The sequence below is a fragment of the Ischnura elegans genome, chromosome 7, assembly GCF_921293095.1.
Source record: "Ischnura elegans chromosome 7, ioIscEleg1.1, whole genome shotgun sequence".
Taxonomy (NCBI): Eukaryota; Metazoa; Arthropoda; class Insecta; order Odonata; family Coenagrionidae; genus Ischnura; species Ischnura elegans.
The window spans coordinates 5,949,442-5,975,189 of record NC_060252.1 but is presented as its reverse complement, the minus strand read 5'-3'; the positions used below and the strand labels follow the sequence as shown (position 1 = coordinate 5,975,189).

General features: G+C 39.3%; 2 protein-coding genes across 4 annotated transcripts in view; one reads left to right on the top strand and one right to left on the bottom strand.

The window, feature by feature from the left end:
* Window positions 1-567: 567 nt before the first annotated feature.
* On the bottom strand, window positions 568-14,926 carry LOC124161926 (signal peptidase complex subunit 3). The gene is made up of 5 exons (XM_046538192.1): window positions 14,619-14,926; window positions 14,416-14,489; window positions 8,446-8,534; window positions 8,255-8,358; window positions 568-1,024 (listed from the first exon to the last, which is right to left on the bottom strand). Exons 1-5 carry the CDS (start codon window positions 14,759-14,761, stop codon window positions 895-897), a joined length of 540 nt encoding a protein of 179 aa, XP_046394148.1. The 5' UTR covers window positions 14,762-14,926; the 3' UTR covers window positions 568-894.
* A 223-nt stretch (window positions 14,927-15,149) lies between these two features.
* Window positions 15,150-25,748, top strand: part of LOC124161925 (growth arrest-specific protein 2-like) — a 51,112-nt gene continuing 40,513 nt past the window's right edge. Inside the window, exons 1-2 of one of the 3 annotated variants that reach the window (XM_046538190.1) lie at window positions 15,150-15,190; window positions 23,247-23,458. The gene's annotated coding sequence lies outside the window, so the exon portion shown is untranslated. Of the gene's footprint in view, window positions 15,191-23,184; window positions 23,459-25,748 lie in introns of those variants that run through there. The other 2 variants (XM_046538187.1, XM_046538191.1) reach the window with 2 other exon arrangements.

Sequence of the window (25,748 nt, the reverse complement as noted above, 5' to 3'; positions counted from 1 at the left end):
TACTGTGAACTCTTATTACAAATATTTTTCCAGGGCACTAGCTGGAACAGCAACTTGAACCTACTTACAAATGCATACAGCTGTTGTGAGAAAGGGACATCATGAATTTGTGCACGTATGTACTATACTGTGGGTAATCATTAACTCCAAATTACCATTGAACTCTCATACATTTCACTGATTTACAGATCTTCGGAAAGGCATTGAGACTGATGAGTAAGGACCACCTAAATTGTCATATCAGTTGTTCCAACCTTTGAAGATAATGCATAAACCTTAACCACATATCAAGTCTAAATATGTAATTACATTTTTCACTCACACTAAATTGCAATTATTTATGCAGCAGGTTGGCATATGGGAGCTAATATTTAGCAATCACATTTCATCATCCCATGGATACCATCAAAATATTTTTTTTTTTTAATTTCTCACCTACCACATGCACTGCATGAAACTCATATATACATACAAAAATTAGCCAAAACAATCACCAAACAATAATTTCACACACCTTGTGAACGATAAGAACAGGGAAAGGAATTCGTATGGAATAAAAGATACTTATTTCAATGAGGCTTTACTGCCAATCTTCAATCTGCTATCACCAAGGAGCAATATTCTGGACACCAAATAATTAAACATTTGAACTGTTGGTAATGAGTTTCAATGCACTGAGGCATTCAACTCTTGACGAATAGAGGCCAATGACATTCGGCAACAGAGGAAGGCCAAATAGACCTGTCCAGCACCGACTGTCCCTCACTCGCCTTTGAAATGGAGTTCAGCAACGACTCCCAGCATGACCACACCTGACACCACATGAGGTGAAGCGGTGCACCACTACTGTGAAAACATTACTGCACTTTGCACAACCTTCACATCACAAAGTTATTAGACACGTGACGTTGTGTACTCTGACGGGAAGGGGAAGGAGTGCTTCCCGATGGCAAAGATGTTGGGCAACAATCCTGCATTTGGGATCATGTTCCACGAGAGTGTCAGCGTGATGTTGGGATGACCCCTGCAAAATAGCACAACAAACGCAACGCAATAAGTATTGATACATTTTGAACAAGCACTTGAATCTCACGAGGGTAGACAATCAATTTATTAAAAAATCTTTTCCCACTCTAATATGCTTTTCTAGTATTTTATACTCAATCAAATTACACTTGAAGTCCAACCCCAGGCTGGCTTTTATGCTTGCTGATGCTACCAACTGCAGCCACGGATACATGCATATGCATAAAACCCAGGCATGCCCAGGAAAGCCCTGAATGCCCACATCCACAGAGACAGCCACACCAGCATGACCTGATGCATTTACGAGTCCAGCCTTACAGTGATTACATATTCCTGATAAAATCTTGTAAAGATCACCTTATTTATTTTCGGTGTACTGTATGTGCAGGTGTAACAGGAATATGGGCACAGGAATGTAAAAATGTCCAACCACCCCACATCTTTAAGTGACATGTTTGATATTTCAACATTGCCAAAAATCTTACACAGGTGGTGTCCACAATACATTGAAAAATTTCACCTTTATACTGCAGTATATCTTAAATTAAGGTAAATACTTCCCTGCACAAAATGAAATTTGAATCTCCTATAAATATGAATAAGTACTTAGTAAAATACACATCATCAAATAGCCTGGAAAACTGTCAAAGCAAATGGTTTGGGAAAGTGTTGAATTCCAGCCATTGATACGACATATATACACACAGCAGACTTCCAATTATCCGGCTGTGGTTTGTCCGGGTTGCGGATTATCCGTGCATGACTTTTACTCTCGCTCAATTTTTTCCACGATCTTTATAAAAAAATAAAATCGGATGCAAAATCATCGGAATTACTGCATTAATGCTACGATACACCGGGCTTATTATTCCCATTAGAATCCCCTGCGTAAAACGGAAGCGATCGCCCAATAGCTGCATTCACGGGAGCACCGTGTTCCTCTTTTCCAAGCCTCGCAGTGTGCGACTGCGCTCCGCTAAAAAGATCGCAAAGCTGGGGAAGAAAGCTCTCATTGAGTCCAGGAAGCTCTCTAAATTAACAGAATATCTGCATAAATAATAATATATTGTTTGTTTTAGGTAAATTATGAACATTGCAAGACATAAAAGTAAAAGTTTGGGTTATCTGTGTTTTCCGATTATTCGTGCCGTCTCTCCCCATCGTTAGCCATTAGGATAATCGTGAGTGTAGTGTATATATAAGAGAGAGTGTGGTAGCCAAGAAGGTGGCCTCACTCGCTACTGATTATAGGGGGGTCTTGGGTTCACATCCCAGACATAGTTTTTAGACACCCCCAAACAAAAATCTTCAAAGAGAAGAGAGAGATGGCATAGGGAAAGGAACTGGCCAACCTGATCCTGAATGTGTGCTATCACAAACCCATAGCTTAGTCTGGGGTGAGCAATACCCTAACCTATCCAACAGCAAACTCTGGCAGCCACCCCAATAGTACAATAAATACATGGAGTCATGACAAATTATGTGTTTTATTATAGGGGGAGCACTGACTTCCATTCTGAATGAGTCTTTTTACATTTATGCATTTCACTCCAGGTATAGCATTTACTCTTTCAAGAGCGCATAAATGAGCGAATTCCTGTGATGAACCACTCCGTCTAGGACAGCCTAAGAGGTGGCCATGCAGTAAGTGCATGCATCTCACATACTCCTTAATGCGCTCGTTCACAGACTTACTTTCACTATTGACAGTCAGAGTGCGAAAAATAAACACACATATATGTACTTTCCCATTTTTCAATCCATCGCATAATTCTTGACGTGTTCACAGAGAAAAAGCAGTGGCCTTGACCCTTTTGCAAATACCTACGTTGATTTAGCCATGAACTCGTGTCTTTCGTGCCACCATAATTTTTTCTACTCCTCAGTCTTGTTTATGGGCCTCAAGTAATTCAATATTATTTACACTCTTTTCCCTTGCAATGAAAGGTTCTCCTTGAACAGTTAATGCACCAAGACTCTTTAAGTACGCCACCAAATCATAAAAAATGAGCAGCAACTGTAGTGTTTTTGCTTTATTTTAAACTTATGGGAGCATGGTGGGATGAGCAAAATATTTTATCACATTTTACTTTTCCCTTCCAAACTTAGAATTCGTTCACTGAACTTTCATTTTGTATCCGAGTAGACTAGCCCATTGAAAGCAAAATTCTTCCACAAATGGCAGCTTTATCCACCACACTGCTTGGGGCGTCACTGCAAAAGCATCATCACTCACAAGTATTTGTATAATGACTGTGCACATTATTATTCAAAGCATAAATATTTTAAAAAGAATGAGATGAAAAGACTCAAAGATGAAAAACACTCAAAGTAATACATTTTCGGTGGTATACATCCACCTTCCTCAGAGTTAGGTAGGAGACTGTAGGTTAAGGATGAAAGATAGCTGAGGGAGGGGGAAATAGTGGGGAGGTAGGGTCCAAATGGGGGAGGGGAAAGAGTGTGAGGCAATTAAGGGATTTAATAGTTAACAATATATATACACACAGAATCATAAGGATAAGAATGTCATTAAAGATTGGTCTGCTGGGAGATTTGTAACCTTTATGTGCAATGATTCTCATGCCACGTTTTTGTAAATGAAATATTTTGATAAAATGATGAGTTGATCCTCAAAAAATTACACTGTAGGTGACATGAGAGTAGAAGTCACTGTAATACTTTTTCTTTCCACAGTGGAACTGAGCTGCCTTAGTAAGTAACATGTAGAACTGAGTTTGCTGCTGTTGTATGCAATATGCTCATTCCAGGACATTCTGTAATCCAGAGATATTCCTAGGAATTCCACCTGCTCAAAAGGTTTCCTATTCAGACTTACACTTAATGTTCTCAGATGGTGGGCCACTAGTTTTAAAGTGCATCAATTTGCTTTTGTTAGGGTTGATAGTTAAAAAGTTATCCTGTGACTATCTACTGATTGCATTGGAAACTGACTGAGCTTGGTCACTCAATGATTGATCAGCATTGGTAGACACTATTACCCCAGTCAGCACAAAAGATAATTTAGACGGAAATTATTTAGGTAATTTGGGGCAAATTTACCCTGGCAACCTTTACACTTTCTTCACCATGTACCTAATTACTCGCATGCAGAATTGCCAACAGTGAAGCATAAAAAATAAAAAGTGAGGCATATTTATTTAATTGTATGAGTTTGAGAAAAGTTTAAAGTAGAAAAGTAAAGTTCAATATATCCACAGCGAAAAGGTAGTCATATTTTTCAAATTAATTTTGATTTCATTTCGCAAATAGTTCCACATTATATACATGCTATCAATGAAAGGCTATGGTCATTAACAAAAATTCAAGTACTTAAAAATTACCTGATTATTTTCGTAAATAAATAGAGAAGAGTACTAATTTTCATTATAAAGATAATTATTTTTGTTAAAATAATTGTATGAAAGATCGAATTCACATCTTGACGGTTGGCTATTTAGGATCCTCAACTGCGATTTGCGACTAGTGGACCGTAATGTTGGCTACGAGTGGACAAATAAACAATGAAGGAAGAACATGAACGCAACTGTAAGAAGTAACATGCCTGGCAATTATAATTTATAGCTATTACTGGATCATGAAGTAACTAAACTAAGTTACCGGATACAATGCTGAAAATAGTAAAATATAATGCAGCGGAAAATTTAATCACAGAGTTGCATCACTTTTTGTTGTGACGTCATGGTGAGACAATATACCTTTTAATAACCAATGTAACTGAAATTTGGTTCCCTCAACCTCTGCTTAAGTATAGCGCTCTTTATTTACAGTGATTTCATTGAAAATTTCAGGTGAAAAACTTTGGAAAAGCAGTTTTTAGGATTCTCACTTGGGCGAATTTGTTTCCTCGTAATCATGCTCTCAAGAGTTCGGTGTGGAAGCTGTTGTCACCAAGTGCTCAACGGAAGAAAATTAGTTCCAAGAAGTTCCAACGGAAGAAAATTATTTATGTTTTAAAAGAAATCAAATCTGCAATTACTCTTGAAACATAACTGTTATTTATTTTGGTCATTTCTCTTTCTTCGAGCACGTACGTCCTCATGAATGTGGATTTTATTTTTGTTATTATTTCTCTTTCACCAAGTGGTTATATCCTAATATAAATGTCGTATTTGTATATTTAGTAACTTTTCGTCGTTCAATAAACAGTCATTCTTTAATATCTATGTCGATTTCGTTCATTTATTGTGCATATGAACGCCTATAGCGCATTAAAGCTATGTACTGTTAGTTCACAACAGCACCGATAGAGTGAGTGTCATCACGTTTATTTTAAAGCTCCACAGATGGTTCTGATGTCGCATTGGGAAGTTTTACCCGGAAAAAGTATGAATTTTACCAGTGTTTTACCATGAAATTACCCAAATTTTACCACTTAAATTTACAGATATTTTACCCGTTAACACGCAGGTTACCCATCTTTTACCTCCATTCTACCCGTGTAAAATTAGGGTAGTAATGGGGTAAAATATCTTTTGTGCTGACTGGGATAAGAAGCCATACAAATGGGTGATACATATAAACCATATTCAATAACTTAAAAAGGAAATATTTTGCAGAGGGTGTTTCACTCTCAACACTTCCACCCTGTCTGCCATGAATGAAGCTTAAATTGAAGAGCTCAGAAGAACTGTAACTAATTAACCATGCAGTGGGCATGTCCAAAAATGAGAAAATAAGTGAAAATGAGGTTAACCCTTTCATTGCGTAACATTTTCTCAGAGTTGTTTCACATAGGCGGAGAATTTTTTTTCACTGCATTCACTTTATTTTTCGAAAATATGAAAACAATTACAATAAAAAAAGGATTTTTATATTCATTTGCCATTGCATTCATTTATTAAACAATTTGTTTATGGCATCACAGTGATGCCATCCGCACCCATATGATAAATGCTCCGGATATTTATGCAACCCGTTACACAAAAATTCGGAACGACGGGCAACATATTTTTATGTAGCAACTAAGAAGTTTGAAATAATTTCTGAAATGATGGCGGAATTGAATTATAAAATAAGACTAATATTTTTTCAGATGTCATCCACTATCCATGCATCAAGTTTTGGGTAAATAAAGTTTTCGAATTTTAATTTTCACATTTCTAAATTTTTAAATTTACAAGTAACTTAGATTTGCATGCAAACATATGAAAATTATTTTTAGCTTTTTGACATTTTCTTTTGCGTTGAATCTGCAAAAATTAACTAATAATTGTGAAATTCTTTGAAAAAAGTGTTCAAACACAGTCCTTGAACTTCTGCACATCATACACCATCAGAGGTATACTTATTCGCCACTTCTTAGTCGTTCTTAGGACGTGAGGAGGAGAGTTATTTCTTATGTTTGTCCTTAGAGTTTCAGTGGTGTGAGCGTCTCTTTTGAGTAACTCAATAGATATTTGAACAGATTATTATAATTTCCATGTATAAACTCAGTAGGGTAGTCACGGGAGGGGGGGTTATGGGTTTCCGAAAGAGATGTAAGCGTTAGCATTTAGAACCGACGTACAAGAAATATCTAAACGTGTATGTTCCAGATAAAATGGAAATGTATAATAATCCAAAAATAATTTTTTCTTTGCGCATAGAAATTTCTTTACCATAAAAATGTTAAGAAATGGACTAAATACATGTCTTAACATAACAGTCTTGGAGACTTTCTTTTCTGATTATAATAGCTCTATTTGGTCGAAGTAAAATACGCAAATTGCTTCAAAGTTAAAAAAAACCTTGGCGTAGAAGACCCAATGCAGTGTTTCATGTACACACTTGAGTAAATTGTACCAGAAGTAGTTTTATTGCGAGGAGATATTCTAAGCCTAGTTCACCAAAAGCTGATACATACCTATACGGTCCTTGGGGTTTGAAAATAGGAATAAAATTAAAAATAAAGGTTTCTCCCATATTCCACGTAAGTGGCTAAATGTATGTAAAATACTGAAATATCTAATAGAAAAAGGCCGTACGGTAATATTAGAAAAAATAAAATCTCTATAGAGGAGTGAAAATGCACGCAATCGAAAGAAGTCCGAAGGAAAGACTGCACTAATGGCGAGAGTCACAAAAACTGAGAAGGAAGAGCTGACCTTCTCCACGACATGCACAAAACAGAATACTTTGATGCATTAATAATAAGAATGGCAAAAATACTTCTAAAAATAGAGATAACAGGCGACACAGAGCGATTTGTAGTCTGTTCCGCGGTGACATAAAACGACTCTTTTATTTGAGCCCCGAAATTCGATTATTTACCCAAGGATTTCCCCAATTCTAATTTCTCATTCAGAATGAAAAAAATATAAAAGTTTTCCTAGAACCTTCATTATTTCCCGTGATTAACGAATTGGTGGTCGTAATTATTCCCACCTAGTAACTTTAACAAACTCAAACGAAATAAATGAGAAAAAGTCGAAAAAATCTATTTCTTTTTCCGTAAACAATATAACCACACCTCTATTGAAAGGATCGTTCAGGAAATGAGTTGCAAATATACTATGGAAGATGTTATGAGTTATAACGGCATTATGTAAATATTAAGTTTAAACATTAATAAAAACAGCAGTAGATTATTCAACTGTGTTTAGCGTGTGTATAGTGACCGTATTTTGAAATACGAAAATATTTTTCGTCGATGAGGTGGAAGGAAGATTATGACTAAATATCGTTTACAAAAACTTTAAAAGGACTAAAACGAGAATAATAATATTCAAATGTGGCAATATTTAGTACAAATATTCAGAAGAGTAAAGAAAATATCACATTTAAATTTTTTTGTAATGGCGAAAAATCTTACAAATTAAAAAGTACTCCATAAATGTAAAAAAAAGTATTAAAAAAATATAAACTTTTTTCAAAAACGGAAGTCATATCCAGGTAGCCTAATCCACTGCGTGTGCGGGAAACCATCATGAGAGTAGAAAGAACAGAGTGGAGGAGCGTAGGGAGCGATTGAAGGACATAGAGTGGTGTGGCATCAATGTGATGCCACCCGCCCGTTGGCAGGACCTACGCTGGGCATCAACGCTATGCCATCCGCACTCAAAGGGTTAAACTTTGCACTGGTCTCGTTGAATATGCCTAGAATATGTTGTCAGCTTTTAAGACCCTTGTTTCAGAAATATTTCATTTCAAAATGAATGCATTATTGTGGGAAGAAAAAAGAATAAAAAATGAAGCTGAGTTCATCGTATAAAGTGATTAATCTCACCTCAATCCGTTTCCGTCATCCCAAAAATAATACTTGGTATTGATATTCTTGAAATCAAGAACAGCATTCTCTCCTCTCTGTATGATCTTGTCCCACAGAACAACCTGAAATTGCATCGAGAATAACAAACTTAGTGAACTCCTCATCAATAACCACCAGCAACATAGCAGTGATTAATATGCTTGAATTACCTGATTTAATTTATTGTTGGCAGTTGAGTACTCAGCGGTTAAATATAAAAATAGTTGCTTCACATTCCAGTTGAAAAGATGAGATAGATGTAAGACAGCTAAGGAAAGTACTTTAAAAAATTCAGAAAGCCCAAGTATGGAACTAGATAAGTAAAAAAAGAATGGGTTTCCAAAAAAAAGTTGAGAGCAAGGGAATGAAAAGCCAGTGGAAGGGGACTCTGAAGAAATGGTAGAGATGGCTCTGATTCTGACCAAGGAATGGGAAATAAAACCACATGAAAAAACATGAAACAATCTTTACTCCCCAACACTTTTTGTCAACTCTAACACTCATAATCCTAAGCTCTGGAATAGCAACAACTAAAAAATAATCAACTATCAGAACATCTCAAGCTAAACAATATTTAAAAAGTGGCTCACATCCTAATTGTCAAATTGCCAAAAAAAAAAACATCCAGTGAAACAGTAAATCTTAAATGTACCTAAATCACCTAAATCCTTTCCTTTGAGAAATTTAAATAATCTGCTAACCACCCAGAAACCAGCTGCCGGTTTTTAAAGCTGTATAAGTCACGTGAAACAGGCCCTCTTCACCTGCTCCAATAAACCCACCTTTCTATGAGCTACAGACTTACTCTTCTGGAATTTGAAGTGGATTATCCCAGCTACCTCATTAAGTATTTAAACTCCTGATTACACAGGCTAATGATGGGGAGAGAGACCATGAATAATCCAAACTTTAACTTATATTTCTGTTCATAATTCCAATGAAACAATTTATAATTATTAATGCACATAGTCTACTATTTAAGATAGCTTCAAAGACCCATTGATAGCTGTAACTAACGGACAGAGGATCTTTTTATTGGTGAAAATGTCATTGTACTTATATTTCCACAGCTCCAAATCCCCCAGCAAACTGCCTTCACATGCGAGCACCTGCCTAAGACTCATCGTTACTCCCTTCATCGCTGCTTCCACTTCCACCCAGAGCCTGCCTTCACATTCAATACTTAGTTCCTCTCCCATTCAACCGTAACCATGGCTGAGAGCAACAAAATCTCCAGTTCCCTTCAGCTGTATGCATGGCCGCGGCAATAATTGAGCATTTGCATTATGGAAAATTCATCTACAGATCGTAGACATCATTTTCTTAATTTAAAATTGTTTATTCATTGAAGAAATCTTACAAAATTAATCCAGTTTTTTTCTACCACTCATCCCCTTTAGCAATATTTGAGCAGACATTCCTTGACTAGACTAGAAACATTCCTTGTAGACAAGCAAAGAAAGTAGGTATGTAATTAATTTTACGAGGGGAATGAGGAACTTGCATGGGTCGTAGATTGCTCTAAAAACTATTTTGAATAAGTCAAATGGATACATTAGCTCGCAAAAATACCTTCAGTTTCTCCATTCAACATCAAAGGAAATAAAAAAATTGCATTTAAAATCGAGAAAAATTTCTCTGAGCCGACCACTGCGCGAAGACACCCGAGCGTTGCCGAGGCCAGGCGTGACGTCATAGGTGCCTAAACAACCGTAGGGAGTAGGGAAATACGCTGAGCGCATGGTGTAAAATTTGTTTTGAGGGAGTATTTAGCCGCTCATCGTCACTTTATTTTGTTCTGTTATTCTTGGGCAAGTTTTCCTATTGCTGTTGTGCCTAGATTATTACTTGGGATATTAATAATGCGGCATCGGGATGATGAAGTACAAGCGTTTCACTTCGTGTGTTTTGGTTATCAGAAAAATGGATGATAACGTTGCCACTCAATAGTACACCTGAAATTCATCTACGTCTACATAATACCCCGCAAGCCGCCTAAAAGGCGTGTGGCATGGGGTGTTAGGACACCAGCCTTTTTTTAGGACACCAAAAATTGATGCCACGACCCTCATGGAATTTGTTGAGACAAATTATTGCTATACGTCGGCGGCAAATCGAGTTGTAAAAGAAACTTGTAATACTGGAGGATAACGATCGTAAGCTGTGCTGTTGACATTAGAGTAAGCTGTGCTGTTGAATTTGGCAACGCCGGATTAACGGAGAAGGTAGTCCTATCCGTCCTACGGTACGAATTCACAGCAAAACAGTCTGCACACAATCCACATGTGAGATCACGAATCGGTTCCGCTGCCAACACACACACAAGCTACAACCTATTTCAATGATATAGGTAAATCCATAAACAATATACTAGCATATACCATTAAAATATAGTGGGAAATAGGCAAATACTCTTATCAAAAACTGGATGTCACTATCACATTCTTATATTCATCACGTAGGTACAACTTACAATAACAGAACTCGTTATGATGAATACAACTATTTATTCACTGATTTAAACCCTTAAATTAGCCCACACAAGTGACATTTCTCACTACTATTCGTTGAAATAATGGAATAACAAACTTCACACCCAGTTTTTATTTCAATAGCGTGATCGTGAAATGTCATATCTACGGTGAACAACGGAGATTAGCACGCCACTGACAATTTTTACACTACTGTTAGACATTTATCGATAGCGTAATAGCACTTTTTACAATTCAATCACGATGGAACACTGATAACTCTTGGCCGATATTTTTCAACCTTGTCAAACTTTGTGCATTACAACCACTGGCACTGTGATTATTAGCAGTAGCTTAACGGGAGATGTCACGTTGAAAATAACACTATTTTGGCACAAAAATGTTCCAAGATGTCTCCAATCAGCGAGCAAAAGTTGCATTGACTGGAATTCACCCTATAATACAAGCACAGACAGTCCTAAACGACGAATTCTCCGGTACCTACGAATAAACGGATGAATTTATTGTGTATAAAAGCTAAGCGGACATTAGTAAACATCAAAATCGTTCTAATTACATACTTAAATGAATCATATGCCGTCGATAACATAAACTTACAATTAACGTATCCCCCTTCCAATGGCCGTGGCTCAGACTCCTACAACGATGTTATTTAGGTATTATCAAATTTTTGGTTTAACTGCTCCAGTTTTATATTTTATGCCCTTACTCAGATATTAATATTATAAATAATGCAAAATGCGAGGGCTTCTAAGCCTCTATCGTCGGATATTTATCTTTAAATATAAAATAATCAACACGTCTAACAAACGAAGCTCTCACAACTGCTGGCAACTATTACAAACAATCACAACAATAGCTTCGCGTGATGTTTAGGCACCTTTGACGTCATCGAGGCTTCGTCGGCAGTGGCTTGGGGGGTGAGGGAGTTTTTCCCGCGCTTTAAAATTCGTTATATTTATCATTAAATATCTCGCGAAGGAAAACTCAGATTTACATGAGGTTTTCTTTGTTGTATTCAGAAAATAATTTTCTGTCCGCCTATGAAATAAAAAAAATTCATGCAAGTTCCCCATTCTAATGAAAACAATAAGCCTTGTATATCCTTGCATTAAAACGCGACAATCTAGATGTAGTGAAATACATGCAAATCAAATAATAATCCACAACACCGATCATATTGCTGGATAACCAGTAGCTTACTTAAAAACCAATACTTCATGCAGTGCTATAGTAGTGCTTCGTAATATCTGTTACCACACCTCAAGGGCCAAAACCTAACTAAGCCACCTAGGTATCATTAAAATGCAACTGGAGGGCTTTGGGATCTCATGTCATAGCCATGGAGATTAGGATGTTGAATTATCAAGCCAGCTTAGTAGACTTAGTTTCCTTGCTGCAGGAAGAATGGGAAGAGGGGGCTCTGTAGGAACTGGAATAGTTTCTACCACCACCCCTTCCCATATTCTCTCAAAATTCAAAGTCGTGTGCTCCCCTTCCATGAACGGTAATTCACTGCCTACCCCCCAATCAACTCCAGAATAACCCTCAGTGGAGTGAGTGGCCCATGGCCAGTGCCTAATCCAAGCGGCAGCCTCCCTGCCCAGAGGGCACACTCCCTCCGACACAGAGGGCCTTTGTTAAGAAAGGAAGAAGGTTTAGAGCCCTAATTTGACCCCAGTGAAAAGATGAGAAGAAGACAGCCACCAAATTTTAGATGCCACCATGTAGTGATCTCATAAGAGGAATACATCAGGCACGAGGGAAATGTTATGGAAGGAAACATTAGTGGAAAAGCCCCAAGAGGAGACTGTTGGGAGTCTAATGCTAGATGAAAAGTGATATATCTAGAAAATGAATGGGTTCAGTCCATGAGAAATTAACTATAGTGGAGAAAAAAGTGTAGAGCACCTCTGGCTTGACTAGGAACTAGCTCACAACAGTGAAAATACCTATCCTTTGGTAGTCTCCTTCACATCCTCAGTTGGACATCGTCTTCAATGGGAAGGAGATAGACGAACTTGCTAAGAAAATAATTTTCCCTCGGCTATCAGTTCTGACCCAGGCCTATTTTTAGTATGAATGCTACAGCAGTGAACAGATTTAGTTTCTTCAGTGATTCACACAGTTTCAACATTTAAAGTGACAGCAAAAACAGTGAACGAGACAATTTATTGGATAGAGGGGTTAGATGCAATAACATATGCATTATAATTTCAAGAGCTATCCAATCAGCAGTTCAATCACAAGATAACTGGAGATTAAATGCTTTTTGAACTAGAATAGCAAGTTTAAATGTAACCCACTAGATTTAAATGCTCAATACTCGCCCTTACATGCCAGCCATTATTCCAGCCCTTCAATTTTCTCATGCCCACACAGGACCAGGTACAAAGGAAAGCTTAAATCCAGGGCCCATCTCAGCTAATCAAGCATTTAAAGGGAAAAGGAGATGACATGGCGTAACTGTTGGTAGCAATAAATAATTCCTTCCTTAATTATGCGATAAAGCATGAAGGTATAATTTTCAGAATTTTCAAGTGCAGTAAGAACACACACAATGCTCATAGTGTAAATAGATAATGGAATTGTTTGGTATTTAATATGCACGTCCACACTGCAAGGAATACCCCAGCAGATGTTAAGACACGTTTAAACAATGTATTTACCCCTAATGGTAGAGTTGATTTATCAAGAAATTCATGTAACTTCATTTGATTCAAATAAGACAAAATTTACTTGCTCAGGCTATTCAAGATTAATTACTATTTTTTATGGGCTTCACAGAGCTTCCGGAAAACCAACCACAACTATTACAACACTAAAAATGATGAAATATACCAATCAAACAAGGCTATTTGGATTTTATAGCCCTCTATGGAGTGAGATAACTCCATAGAAGTCCAAATAGCCTTCTTCAACTATATTTGCCGGGAAAGCATTAGCTCTTAGTCAACTATTTCCACCCCCTTATGGAGGACAGAATTTATTTTATCAGGTTTCCACTGGGAGCTGATAAGGCTCTCTTGTAACAAAAACGTCAGTCAAAGCTTATTTTGATGTTTCAGTCCTAGAGCATTCAGTGTGTTATTTTTTTAGTAAAAATAATCTTTTTCTGCTCCGATCAAACAGTAGCATGAAAAAAATGACATGTGGTAGATAACAGTTTATCAGATTGGTCACAATTAACAATAATTTAGGATCGAAGCGCTTTATCAAGGCCCCAAAATACCAAGCTCTCTGAAATCTAATTTTTACACGATTCAGGTACGATATGTGCAATTTTAACAAGAGAAATGTATTACTGTGAGGATGAACAATATTATAACTAATCTGTAAAAAATGTATAAAATATTTACTACTTCCGTTCCTATGTAATTGTATATCCATTACTGTTATCGTATTGCTATGATTGCAGGTCGCAGGGCCAGATGAAGATTAAATCTACTATAATTTCATATCATACGCTGAACGATTCCACTTACTGCAAATCAAGCTATCACGGCAGGCTTTGAATTAAGGTAATACAAGTATTTCAACAAAGAAAGCATAAGCATCCATCACTATGCCCAACACCTTCTAAAACTTGAACGTGGCAAAGAACAGTTTCAATTGTAAAGTATATCCACAAAATTTTAGAAAGGATATCTGTTCGTAAATCGAACGTTAAGTATCCCAAGTCGTTTTTCTCTCTGGATGCACTGTAATCTGGAACATTCTTCCTGAAAAATATAAAATTAAATAAGATGAAACAAAACATTAGACCGTAGCACAAAATTGGCATCTGTTACACAGTATCTTAAGTAAGTAATGATTCTCTAAGAGGCATTTCAAATAATTCAATAACGTACACAAGTACTTTAACGGTATCCATAGTTGTTTTCGTCCGATAGTCGATAAATACAGTTGATATAAAGCAGCAAAATGTCAGCCCGGCTAACACAGTCAACGTGTACGCCAGTATCGCATTCCCTCTTGTTAAAATGGAATGCATGGTGATAAAACACTCCGCAAAAGTGAGCTGTTTATAAAAATACCCAATCCACCCGACTACACCACAACACACAGAAAATGCAACAACAAAGGGACACTTCGGCAACTACCTATCGAGGCGAGCCAACACCAACCCAGACATATCAGTACTCCATCCACCTTTAGCGAGATTCGCGATTCGAAAACGCGCACGCTCCCAACGGCGGCGGGCGGAACTAGCTTGATAGAAGGAATACAAATCTGTAAATGCAGCTCATCCATAAGTATATACATGCGATGAAGAGAATTTCGCTTTCATAAACTAAATTTATCGTCTTTGGTGTTAGAACACGCTGTGAAAACTCTCTACTTCAATACTTCAATAGCAAGCAATATCCTGCTTAGGAAAGGTGCTGTGATGGAAAAAGAAAAAGTACACCTAAAACCTAAGGTCTATATTGATCTGTATTACACTAAATTATTGTAAAAAACATCTTTTACGAAGGTTAGTCGACAAAGACCTTTAATATTGTATAATAGGTCATCGTGCATAATATATTTCTTATATAAAATTTAATAGGTTTGCATTACCTCTTATAAAAGAAGTTGATGAGATAGCTATGTATACTGAATTTGAGGATATTCATATTATTATTGACGAAATGGCCACCTAGTGCACTTGGACATAGTCAGAAGTATTATCGTCCATTCTCAGATTGTTGATATTATGGTGTTCACTGAACAGTTCTTTTGTGGGGTTTTGATCATTATCATTATGCAATCCAACCCTCGGGGTCTAACTCAAACATTATTATTATGACAGCGTTATCTCATTTTTAAATACAGGTAAATGATACTAAGATGATATAACTCAGTGTAGTTGCACAAGTAAAGAATTCTTCGTCATCCATTTTAATTTTAATTTAGCCAATGAACAATGTGTCCTCATTGTTCTGCGCACACTGTTCATGGGAGAGCCAAACCGCGTTGGTAAGGAGTTGGCCAAGATCAGCCTGCACTGGAAGGACGCTTTTCCATGAGGCGAGGAGGATCGTTGGAGCCGAGATACAGCACATCACATACTCAAAATACCTACCCCTTATTCTGGGTGAGATGATGATGGAGGAACTGGGTCTGCAGCCTTAGTCATCCAGGCATTACAATGTATATGACGTAAACGCAAACCCTGGCATATCTATAATAGTGTCGCAGTGGCTGCACTACGATTCATTGCATCTTCAATGCCCAAAAGCCTTGACCTTTTTGACAGGAATGGCCACAAGATGGGTGAAGAGGAGATGGCTCCAGAGGTCTTGTCTGCTTTGTGGGCGACCTGGAGTCGCCTCGGTGTGGATGGCTGGGGCGCCAATGGGCCCAAGACAGTGTCCTCCAGTGCCTTCTTGTTAGCCCCGTGTAGCACGATGCTTGTACAAGCATGTTATCTATGTATTGTTGTACAAGCATGAGCAGAGTTTACAGTTTTATGTTGGGGGAAGGGCAGCAATCCTGCCGGGGGTGTAGGGACTATGGAATATCCTCCAGTGATATGGGGGTTACCAAGGGCCCTCCCCTAGAAAATATGTTTAAATTAGCCTCTAAAACAGCATTTTAAATCTAAGACTAAAATGTATTTAAGCTCTTGATGTTTCTGTTTTCATTGTACTTGAATTTAAAGGTTACATACTTTTATCAGACAAAGTAGGTACCTACATACCATTTAAGCTGGGGAGAGGAGGGGGGGTGCAGGCTCCCACTGGCAGGTTGATGAAGAAGAGATTGGTGTAGGTTTTTAAGAAAAAATTGTAGGTAGTTAGGGTTGTAGCAGATTCTATGGCCTCTAATAGATAGAGGAGGTTAGAGCTTATATAGTGTGTGGCGGATGACTGCTAATGTAGTACAAGTATTGCTGTTTATTGGTGGGTTTAATATGGACTGAAGAGTTGAATTTTTGATTTTCTAAGGAAGCTGAATCATCTGTAAATGTCTTTCGGGAGAAGGATTAATGGGAGGTGAAGGATAGTTCAGAGAAGTGATAGAGTGCTGAAATGAATGAGTCCTCTAGTGAGTTTGCTCCATGAGGACAGGGAAGGAAGATATCATCAATGAAGTGGAGCCTAATTAAGCGTGCAAGTGGGTAGGAGGAAATGAGAGATTCTTCCAGGAGGCAGAAATAAAATTGCATACAAGGGGCTGAATCTGCTTCCTATGGTGCAGCCTTTGATCAATAGACTGTGTTTGTCGTTGAAATAAGGTGTTTTTTTGTGTGGATTAGGGGAGAGAGATTGACCAAAAAGTCAGTAATGATAATGAAAAAGCAGGAGCAATTTCCACAATTTTACATTTATTAATACGACCGGTTTCGCTTTTCAGCATCATCAGGTACAAAAATATCAAGTGCGCTGTGCTTAAATAGGAAGGTAGGAGGGGGTGGTGGGCGGTAGGGCGGGGGAAGGGGATGGAGGGAGGGTGTACAGTCACGGGGCTTGGGAAAACTGAGGATGGGGTTAGAGAGGAGTATGACAAATAATCTATAATAATCTTATATAATCTTATAATCTGGCATCTACTAGGTGCTGCAGTGTTGCAGAATACCTTGCTTTGGTTTAAATTTTATCATTATAAATATTTACATTATGTTATTTTTAACCTTTTCCCTACCGTACACTTATATATACGTGTGGACGTTTCCTGACCCGGGAGACCACGGGCGTATACGTGTGAGATTTTCCCGGTCAAGAAAACGAAACCCGTATATATACGTTTTCGAGCTCTCCCCCTTTCAGGATGGTCGTGGGTTTAGGTCGCCTTTGTCTCGGGACCCAACGCTTCGGGGTTTAGGATTAACCCTCCGAATCCGGGAGCAGGTACCCGGACCCTTCGTCTTTTATAACCTCTCTCAGCGGTAAGGGACTGCGGTCATACAATTGTTTATAGAGTCAATTTTCGAAATAAATATTTGTTCATTTCTCAAGAAATATAAACTAAGAATTGAATTGTTTGTCTTTTGAGCAGCGTTTACAATTTTTAAACGAAATTCTACGACAAATATTAACTTATATCTTGAGTTATGTATAAACATCAACATGGAAATTGTTGCTGCGTTAAATGATTTGATAATGGCCTTAGAACTTCGTTTAAAATTTGACAATGCTCAGATAAAAATGAGGAATTATATTCAATGTCTGTAATTTACGTGCAAGCAACAATTATCCATTTGCTAAATACATATAAGCAATACATAAGTTGACCGCGAACCAATGCCGCAGGTATGGTCGTAAACCCAGAAAGGAGGGAGCACAACTACTCTTGGAGTCCGAGATAATACGGAGTCCCACCGTGGAGGGGTCGAAAAAGGTTCAGCGAGACCCTTCTTAATGAATGCCCTCCAAAAATGCTCCGTACCACGAGAAAGAAGAGTCTCTTAGGGAGCGGTACAGCAGTCAAGCTAAGACGAAAACTCCGCGGTCTCGAAAGGGTTAATTAAGCAAATTTAATTCCTAAATAGCCTTAAAAACTAACTAAAATTCACAAAATATTCAATTGTCCCCCTTTGAAGTGTGCCCCCCCGAGCATTTGACTAACGAGCTGCCACTGGTTACTGATTCCAAGAACAGTTTCTAGCACCTCCACTTCCCATTTTTTCTCAAAATTCAAAGTGCGTGGGCCCGCCTTCCATAAGTAGGAATTTACCGCCTATCACTCAACTTCGGAATAACCCCTAGTGGAGTAGCCCATGGTCAGCAATACAAGTGGTGGCCTCCCTGCCCAGAAGGCACACTCCGTCCACCACTGAGGGCCTTTGGAAGCAACAGCCCCTAACTTTACGCGAGAGAAAAGAAGAGAAGACCGCCACCAGATATTTGATGGCACTGGTGAGTGAACTCAGAGAAGTATACACCAGCAGACACAAGAGAAATGTTATGGAAGGGAAAATTGATGGAGAAGTCCTTAGAGGAAGACTTGAGAAGAAGACAGATGAAGAAGGATAAGAACCTCAGGGAGGTGAAAGGACTGGCATGGGAAAGATGAGGAGAAATGGAGGTTTACAATAGATGTAGTACATACCAATCTGAGGATTGCAATGTTTACTATGAATTAACTGCTTTGTGCTTTACTTGTACGTTTGTTCATCTCAATCAAACCCATCATTTCCCTGATCTCCCCTCTTACCTGTTTCTGTTGCCTCCTTCTTTGGTTTTTCAAAGCATCAACTCATGTCTTCCATCACGCACATAGCCAGAAATTTGGTTTGGGGGTTTGTGGGTGCTATGCAGGTTGCCTATATGAAATGGTATGGTGTCTGGAGAAGGCGACCGATGGCTAAGATCATTTACACCATTAGGTAGGGTTGAGGAAGGAGAGAAACTCAGAGTCGACAATCGCCTGCTCTTAATGAAAGGTGCTGGGGGTGTGCAAGTAGCACTTTTTGATCTTGAGTCAAGTATGAAGTTGAGTTGAAAACTACTCGCAAGTATCAAGTCGACTCGAGTTGAGTATGATAATTTCTAGAGCAGGCAATACAACAATGCATACACCAACATATTCTAATTTCACTATGCCCTAGTGAATTTTCCATTCTGAATACTAAGCCTGACGCAAAAAGGAAAAATAATAAGGAACATTGATGGTAATTATGTAAGAAGTAGGAGATGAATGGAAATTAATCTGTCTTAAACAGTTCCATAAGCACAATTGAAATGTGTTAATCTCTAGTAATATGTCGATAATTTAATTATTAAATGTATCCAATCTGCCAGGAAGAGCCCTGAGTAAAGGTATTTGTAAAGTTGTAATAAATATTTTATACGTAAATGAATCATGTAACATCGGGCACCTTCGTACCATGGCACCATCGGACCCTTTCAAATTCTCATGCACAAAAACCATTTCATCTACATGCTCAGGCAGCAGGTTTTGACGTCTTTATATTGCAATATTATTCCCTGCAGAAAATTGTCTTTCTCTGCACACTTGTGTGACAGGACAAGTAATTTCTTGACAAATTGTAAGATTTGGGAATCTAATTAATTTTTGTAAAATATTACATCAACAATTTTTTGGATCTTGTATCTTAATGGAATTTAGGTGGATGAAGCAATGGTATGGTATGGTGTTTGGAGGAGGCGACCGACAGCTTAGGTCATTTGTGCCGTGAGGGAAGGATGGGTGGAGAGAAACCCGGCCTCGGCATTAGCGTGCTCTTAACGAAAGGCGCCAAGGGGACCACGGCTTAATGTCCCATCCGACGGACGGAGTGTTGCGCTTGAAATGTCCTCCACACGGTATTCAAGCAGGGATCGGGCAGTCTCTGAAAATTCTCTGCCACTGCCGGGATTTGAACCCGAGCCCACGGGATGGGAAGCCAACACTCCAGCCACCACACCAACCCGATCCCCTGGATGAAGCGAACAAACTACATATATAACTTAGCTTTAGCTTTTTAGGCTAAAAAAATTTTTCTTTATTTTCCACTTCGTTTAATAGCAACTCTTTTTTTTGGAAGTTCAAGATAGAAAATAACCAACACCACGCTTATGCATGAATTTGAATGGCCTCAGTGGCTTAGCCAGGAATTTCCTTTGGGGGAGGGAGGGGTCCAAAAACAGGGGGGAAATTTTTGAAAAACAGGGTACTAAGTGGACGGTTATAAACTAATTTTAACACTTTTCATAATCAAAAAACTTCATTTTTTAAAGAAATATCTTTAAATTCATGATTTTTCCATTCTTTGTTTTCTTTTATGAAGAAAAATAATTGTGTTTTTATATTTCAGGGGGGTCCGGACTCCCAGGCCCCCTTGGCTATGCCACTGAATGGCCTTACAATAAATTTTAATCCTAATAATCCAAGATAAGCAGTATGCAAAAGCCATAACTTCCAAACCTTGTAATACATCAGGGGGCTTAATTCATTCGATTCACACTAAATTTGTATGTGATGGGGGCTCATGAGCATGCTTGGAACCTCCAAGAATAAATCCTTACCTATGGATGAGTCTCAAGTTCCATGTTCTCTTAGTTTTAAAAAAAATGTGACTTTGTTGTTTTCATCTTCTTGTGGTGTTCATGACATTGTTCATTTTGTGCATCCTCCAATGCATGAAGACCTTTTGACCCCTGCCAAATCAATGGCATATCGTACGCAAACCTCAGTGGTATAAACATCAATTTACTCAGGTTGAGTCGGCTACATTTCTTTCGCCGCCTCTTTTACCATCCTCGTTGTATACTTGGTTAACAGCAAAGATGAAAGTGGAGAGTCTAGACCCACACTTTGGCCTATGCTATATTTTTACGTAGTAGAGTAACGATTGTCAGAATTCCCTGCAAGAGATAGCCGTAACTCATGCCAAAGTCAGTGAATGTATGCGAAGAATTAAAGGTGTTGCCATAAATATATGAATAGACAAAAGGTTTTCTTCCCAGAGTTTCTATGATGGCCTGAAAACCATCTGCGGTGGAATTGTGTGGCATTCATGGACAGTACCGTATTACTCCGAATATAGTCCCCCCCCCCCCTAATTTTGAGGCTTCAGTTTCAGGAAAAGTTAAAAAAATGCATTTGAATATAGTCCCCCCCTTAACTTTTGCCATGGGCATTTTTGGAAAAAAAGGGGGGACTATATTCAGACATATACGGTAAATCCCTGAAGTTGAATCGTGAAGGCATGCATGCCTGGACAAGGGCTGGCTGATTTGACTGTACTGGCAAGGAAAGACAAAAGCTAATATGCTTGCTTCATTAATACATTCCTCAGGTGTTATTCCCAACAATTTGTTTTGAGTGCCTTTCCACACATCTTTGTGGTATTATTATAAATAATAATAATACATCTTTCTGCTGAGTTTTGGCCAAGAGTGATTAGGTAGTCTGGTTATCATATGGTTTGGTATGGTATTTGGAGGAGGTGTCTGACAGCTGAGGTCACTTGCACCACAAAGGAAGGAATATGGTGGGAAGGATGGAGAGAAACCTGGCGTCAGCATTAGCCTGCTCTTAACGAAAGGCTCCAAGGGGACCATGGCTTAACGTCCCATCCAACGGACGGAGTGTTACGCTTGAAATGTCCTCCACACCACATTAAAGCAGGGATCGGGTATTCTCTGAAAATTCTCTGTCACCGCTGGGATTTGAACCTGTTTATCTCTCTGCTGACATTGGGAAAAATGTAGGTATTGGCTTGAAATGAAAATACACAACCCAGGTAACTTTTCTCTGGAAAATTATTTATTGGTACCTATACCTAGTACCTAGTGCAAATAAATTAATTTTCCAGTGTAAAGTTACCAGGGTTGTGTATTTTCATTTCAACATGGATTTTCACAAAGTAAAAGCCGAATCCATTGAATTCACGTGTTGGCTTCTTTGCGTTTTGATCCTTAGTGTGTGGGAACGTTTTTATACGTTTTGTGCGCTGACTCAAAATTGCATTTACCCAAAATTTTTATTGCTACTTGGATATCTTGCACTGGGGCACTTTCCCTCGCTGTATAAGGATCGCTAAGGGGCTTAACTCTATGTCCTACCAGCCCTTGTGGCAGGGGGTGCCTCCTGCAAAAGGGGTCTCTTCTACACTGGCTGGCAGATAAAATCGTGAACTCCTGCAGCCTAAGGGTTAACTACTTTAACATATTGTGTAAAAGTTATTCCTAGGAAAAAAATAGTTCTAAAATGAAGTAACTCTGCATTGCATGAAGTTTTGCACCGCATGTTAGCATGGTTAAAATTCCAACCTCCGCAGAAGGCAATGAATTTCAATATTTTAAAATGTAATTGATATAAAGAAACATCACTAGAGGGATAACTTGACTAATCACTTTGGGCTAAAACTTAAGAGAAAGACACATATTGTAGCAGTAGTGTATGTAGCATATTTTTTTAGGGGGCAAGATAAATTTAAGTTTAGGTAAAGTAATTTTAAATAAGTAGGCAAGTCTAGGATAAGTGGAATGTTTTAATGATTTTTAAATATTTTTTAAATAAAAAATCTCAGATTTTTAAGAATAGACTGCTTAGAGTTTGCATGTATTTTGACCGGAATAAGTTACATTACTGGAAAAAAAAAATTTTATTCAACAGCATACTTTCCTATTTCTCTGCAAAGTCTCTCATACAACTGCTTTCCATTGCTATAGATTAAGGGAAATTTAAAAAAATGTTCTAGAAATCAGGGAAATAGGAAGGAGAAAGAAGATGACTTTTGTATGCAAATGGTTTTCGGCGGCGTCCGCGGCGCGGCGCTGAGCCCGTCCCTTGCGCATGTCCCTTATCCCTGACCCCTCCCCCAGACCCTGGCCGATAAAGGGGACAGAGGGTGAGGCGGCGGAGGGGAAAGAGACTGCGGCGGCGGCACACATATAAAGGGGGGGCGACGCCGCAGTGCCCCTCCCCTCCCGACCCCCCCCCCTCCTCAAATGAGTCCTCTCTCTCTTTCCCGCTGCTGCCGCCGCCGCTCTGTCTCGTCGGCGCACGTGTCTGTCTCCCTCTCCCGTGATCGCCCCACGCAGAGAGGGACGGAGGCAGGGGACACGACGACGACGAGGGCCTCCCGCGGGGCGTCTCTTCCTCACAAGATGCGGCAGAAGTGAGTGTTGTCCGGCGGTGCGCGGGTTCACTCACCATGGTGCTGCTGCTGCTGCTGAGTGACGCACCATCCGGGTGAGAGTGCAGGGTATGGCGCGGATCGGACGGCGGGAGGAGCGGTGCTGCTGCCTCGCGGGTGAGTCAACTATCGATCGATCCGAGTCTCATTGTTGCTGTTGATTTGCTTCGATCATGGGAGCGGCGTTGCTAAGGCAAACGCATTGCTCCTTGCATGGGTCCGTGAGGAACTCGGAAATCGTTTTCCAGTTCGCACCAGACCAACCATGTCGCTTGTTTTCCTCAAGTAGTATCTTCTCCAATGAGGAGGTGCATGAGGTATTACGTTTATGCAATCACTATGTACTCTCATTAACATTTCTTGTCATATCTTCATTAATGTCGACATCTACCAATGTCATTCGTATCTTTGCTGGTTGCTCCTCATTTATATCGAACTATCAAGGCATTTCCTATCTAGTAGGTAAATAACAAGATAGGGGATGGGAATCAAGTCGAAGAATTACAATATTGACAATATTTAAAGCATTAAAATGTAAGAAGTAGTCTTTGACGAGAATGGCGAATGTTATTCACCGGTGGCAACTAAATAAATACAACTGTGAGCCTGCTGTGCTTCGGGTGGATGTTGGGACGAAATGCCACTATGATGTTCAGGGTATGCATGTACAGGGAGTGGGGCGTGTCTGTTTACTTCGAGGTGACGTGTTCGTGTCGCGTGATCGGGGGCCCTTGCTATCTCGCGGCCCCCTTTGAGGGCCCCCCACGTGTCCAATCGGATCACGGAGCGGCATGAATGGACCCCTCCGCGCTCACTCACTGAGTGAGTTATCGACCTGGCGCATAGCCGCCGGGGGAATTGGGCCGGCCGACCACATGCGGCCCCGGGGCCATGATCGATCTATTCGCGTGGCACGTGGGCCCTCATGCGATATTGGTATGAGCCATTTGGGATACCCTCCACCCCTCGCAATGACACACATCGTCAGTGGTCAACTCTAATCCTAAGATTGCTCTGACGCTGCTCTCCGCTCAACATTATCTAATCTTGTCCAAGCTGAGTAATTCTTCTCTTTAACATCCTTCATTAACTGTTCAATATATCTGAATTGGAGGTCTTCCTTTCCGTTCTTGCCGTCTACTTGTCCCACGATGATTGTCTTCATCAGGCCATCATGTATCAATGGCATATTAGGTTGTTTCATCTTCTTACTGACTACACCTGCCTATTTGAAATCTCCAATGCCTCAGAAGAATTTTCTGTATTTTCTTTCTATAGATACCAAATGCAATCTTAGTCATTACCTAACAGCTAGATTGCACAACACGGAGTATAAAGGGAATGTTGGCTTATTAAAGCTCATCGGACATTTAATTAGGTATGACAACTTAGTCCAAATATTTAGGTGAGGAAAATTCTGTGCAGAATACAGAGGACAAGGGAGACAAGATAGGCGTTGGAAATTCATTGGACTTCCTTCCTCCAATTAAATGAACGCCGAAGAGCGAGACTGATGGAAGTGGAGGCTGCAACAACACGAATGGCCTTGTGAGAGAAGGAGCTCTATAGTTCCCTTTCTTATCAAACGTTTCTTATTTTTTGAAGGCGCAGCTCACTCGCTGATTCAGAGATTCACCATGAAGGTATGTTTGTTTAGGTTAGGGTAGATTCTACTCCGGAATGAGTGAAGGGCGTGTGAATTTCACAGTGGGTGGGGGAACAAACTGTCCCTTTCCCTTTCATTGCAAACTTCCATCTCGTGAATTTTGTATCTGCAGTAGTATCCTAGCCAGCTTCGCTCGGGATTCGAAACGGGGACCCTCGTATGTGCAGCCATGCACTCAACCATTCCCAATTGTACGGCGGGTCGCGGGCGGCGGCAGTTTTTGTAAACAGGGAGAAATTCAGATGAGAACAGGCGACCAAGATTAGGCTTAGTCGAATTAGGAATCAATTAAGATGTGGATCAGAAAAAAACGAGCGACGAATTACTGGAAATGGGTCGCATGGAATAATTCTTTTGAAAGGAATGAGAAATTGGTGGAGCTAATTAATTATTGAAGCAGCTCAGAAGGGCGAGGGATTCTCAAAATCCATGTTGATGGACAGATGCTGATTAGGTGAGAAGACAAGAGGAAGTAAAAACCAATAATGTGATGGATGTGGTGATTTCAAGAATGTGCCTCAGTGCATACGGTAGGCAATATATGTTGCCGTAGCGTAGGTTAGTTTTTCTTTTACTTAAAACACACTTTAAGCAGTAAACTATACACTTATTTTAGAGTAGTAATGCCAAATTTTAGCCTTTAATATCCTTAGAATTTTAACGGGTGCCTCACCCTAGTCAAAAAATCTTACGCAATGATGTTTTTTTCAGAAAACAATCTTTATGGATCGGTTGCCAAAT

Bases quoted from the DNA above. Each gene is read 5' to 3' on its own strand.
- LOC124161926 (XM_046538192.1), bottom strand. From the start codon at position 14,761: ATGCATTCCATTTTAACAAGAGGGAATGCGATACTGGCGTACACGTTG. The intron at 14,490-14,618 runs GTACGTTATTGA...TATATTTTTCAG, and splicing joins GATACCGTTAAAGTACTTGT to GAAGAATGTTCCAGATTACA. The intron at 8,535-14,415 runs ATATCCTTTCTA...TAGCTGTCTTAC, and splicing joins AACGTTCGATTTACGAACAG to ATCTATCTCATCTTTTCAAC.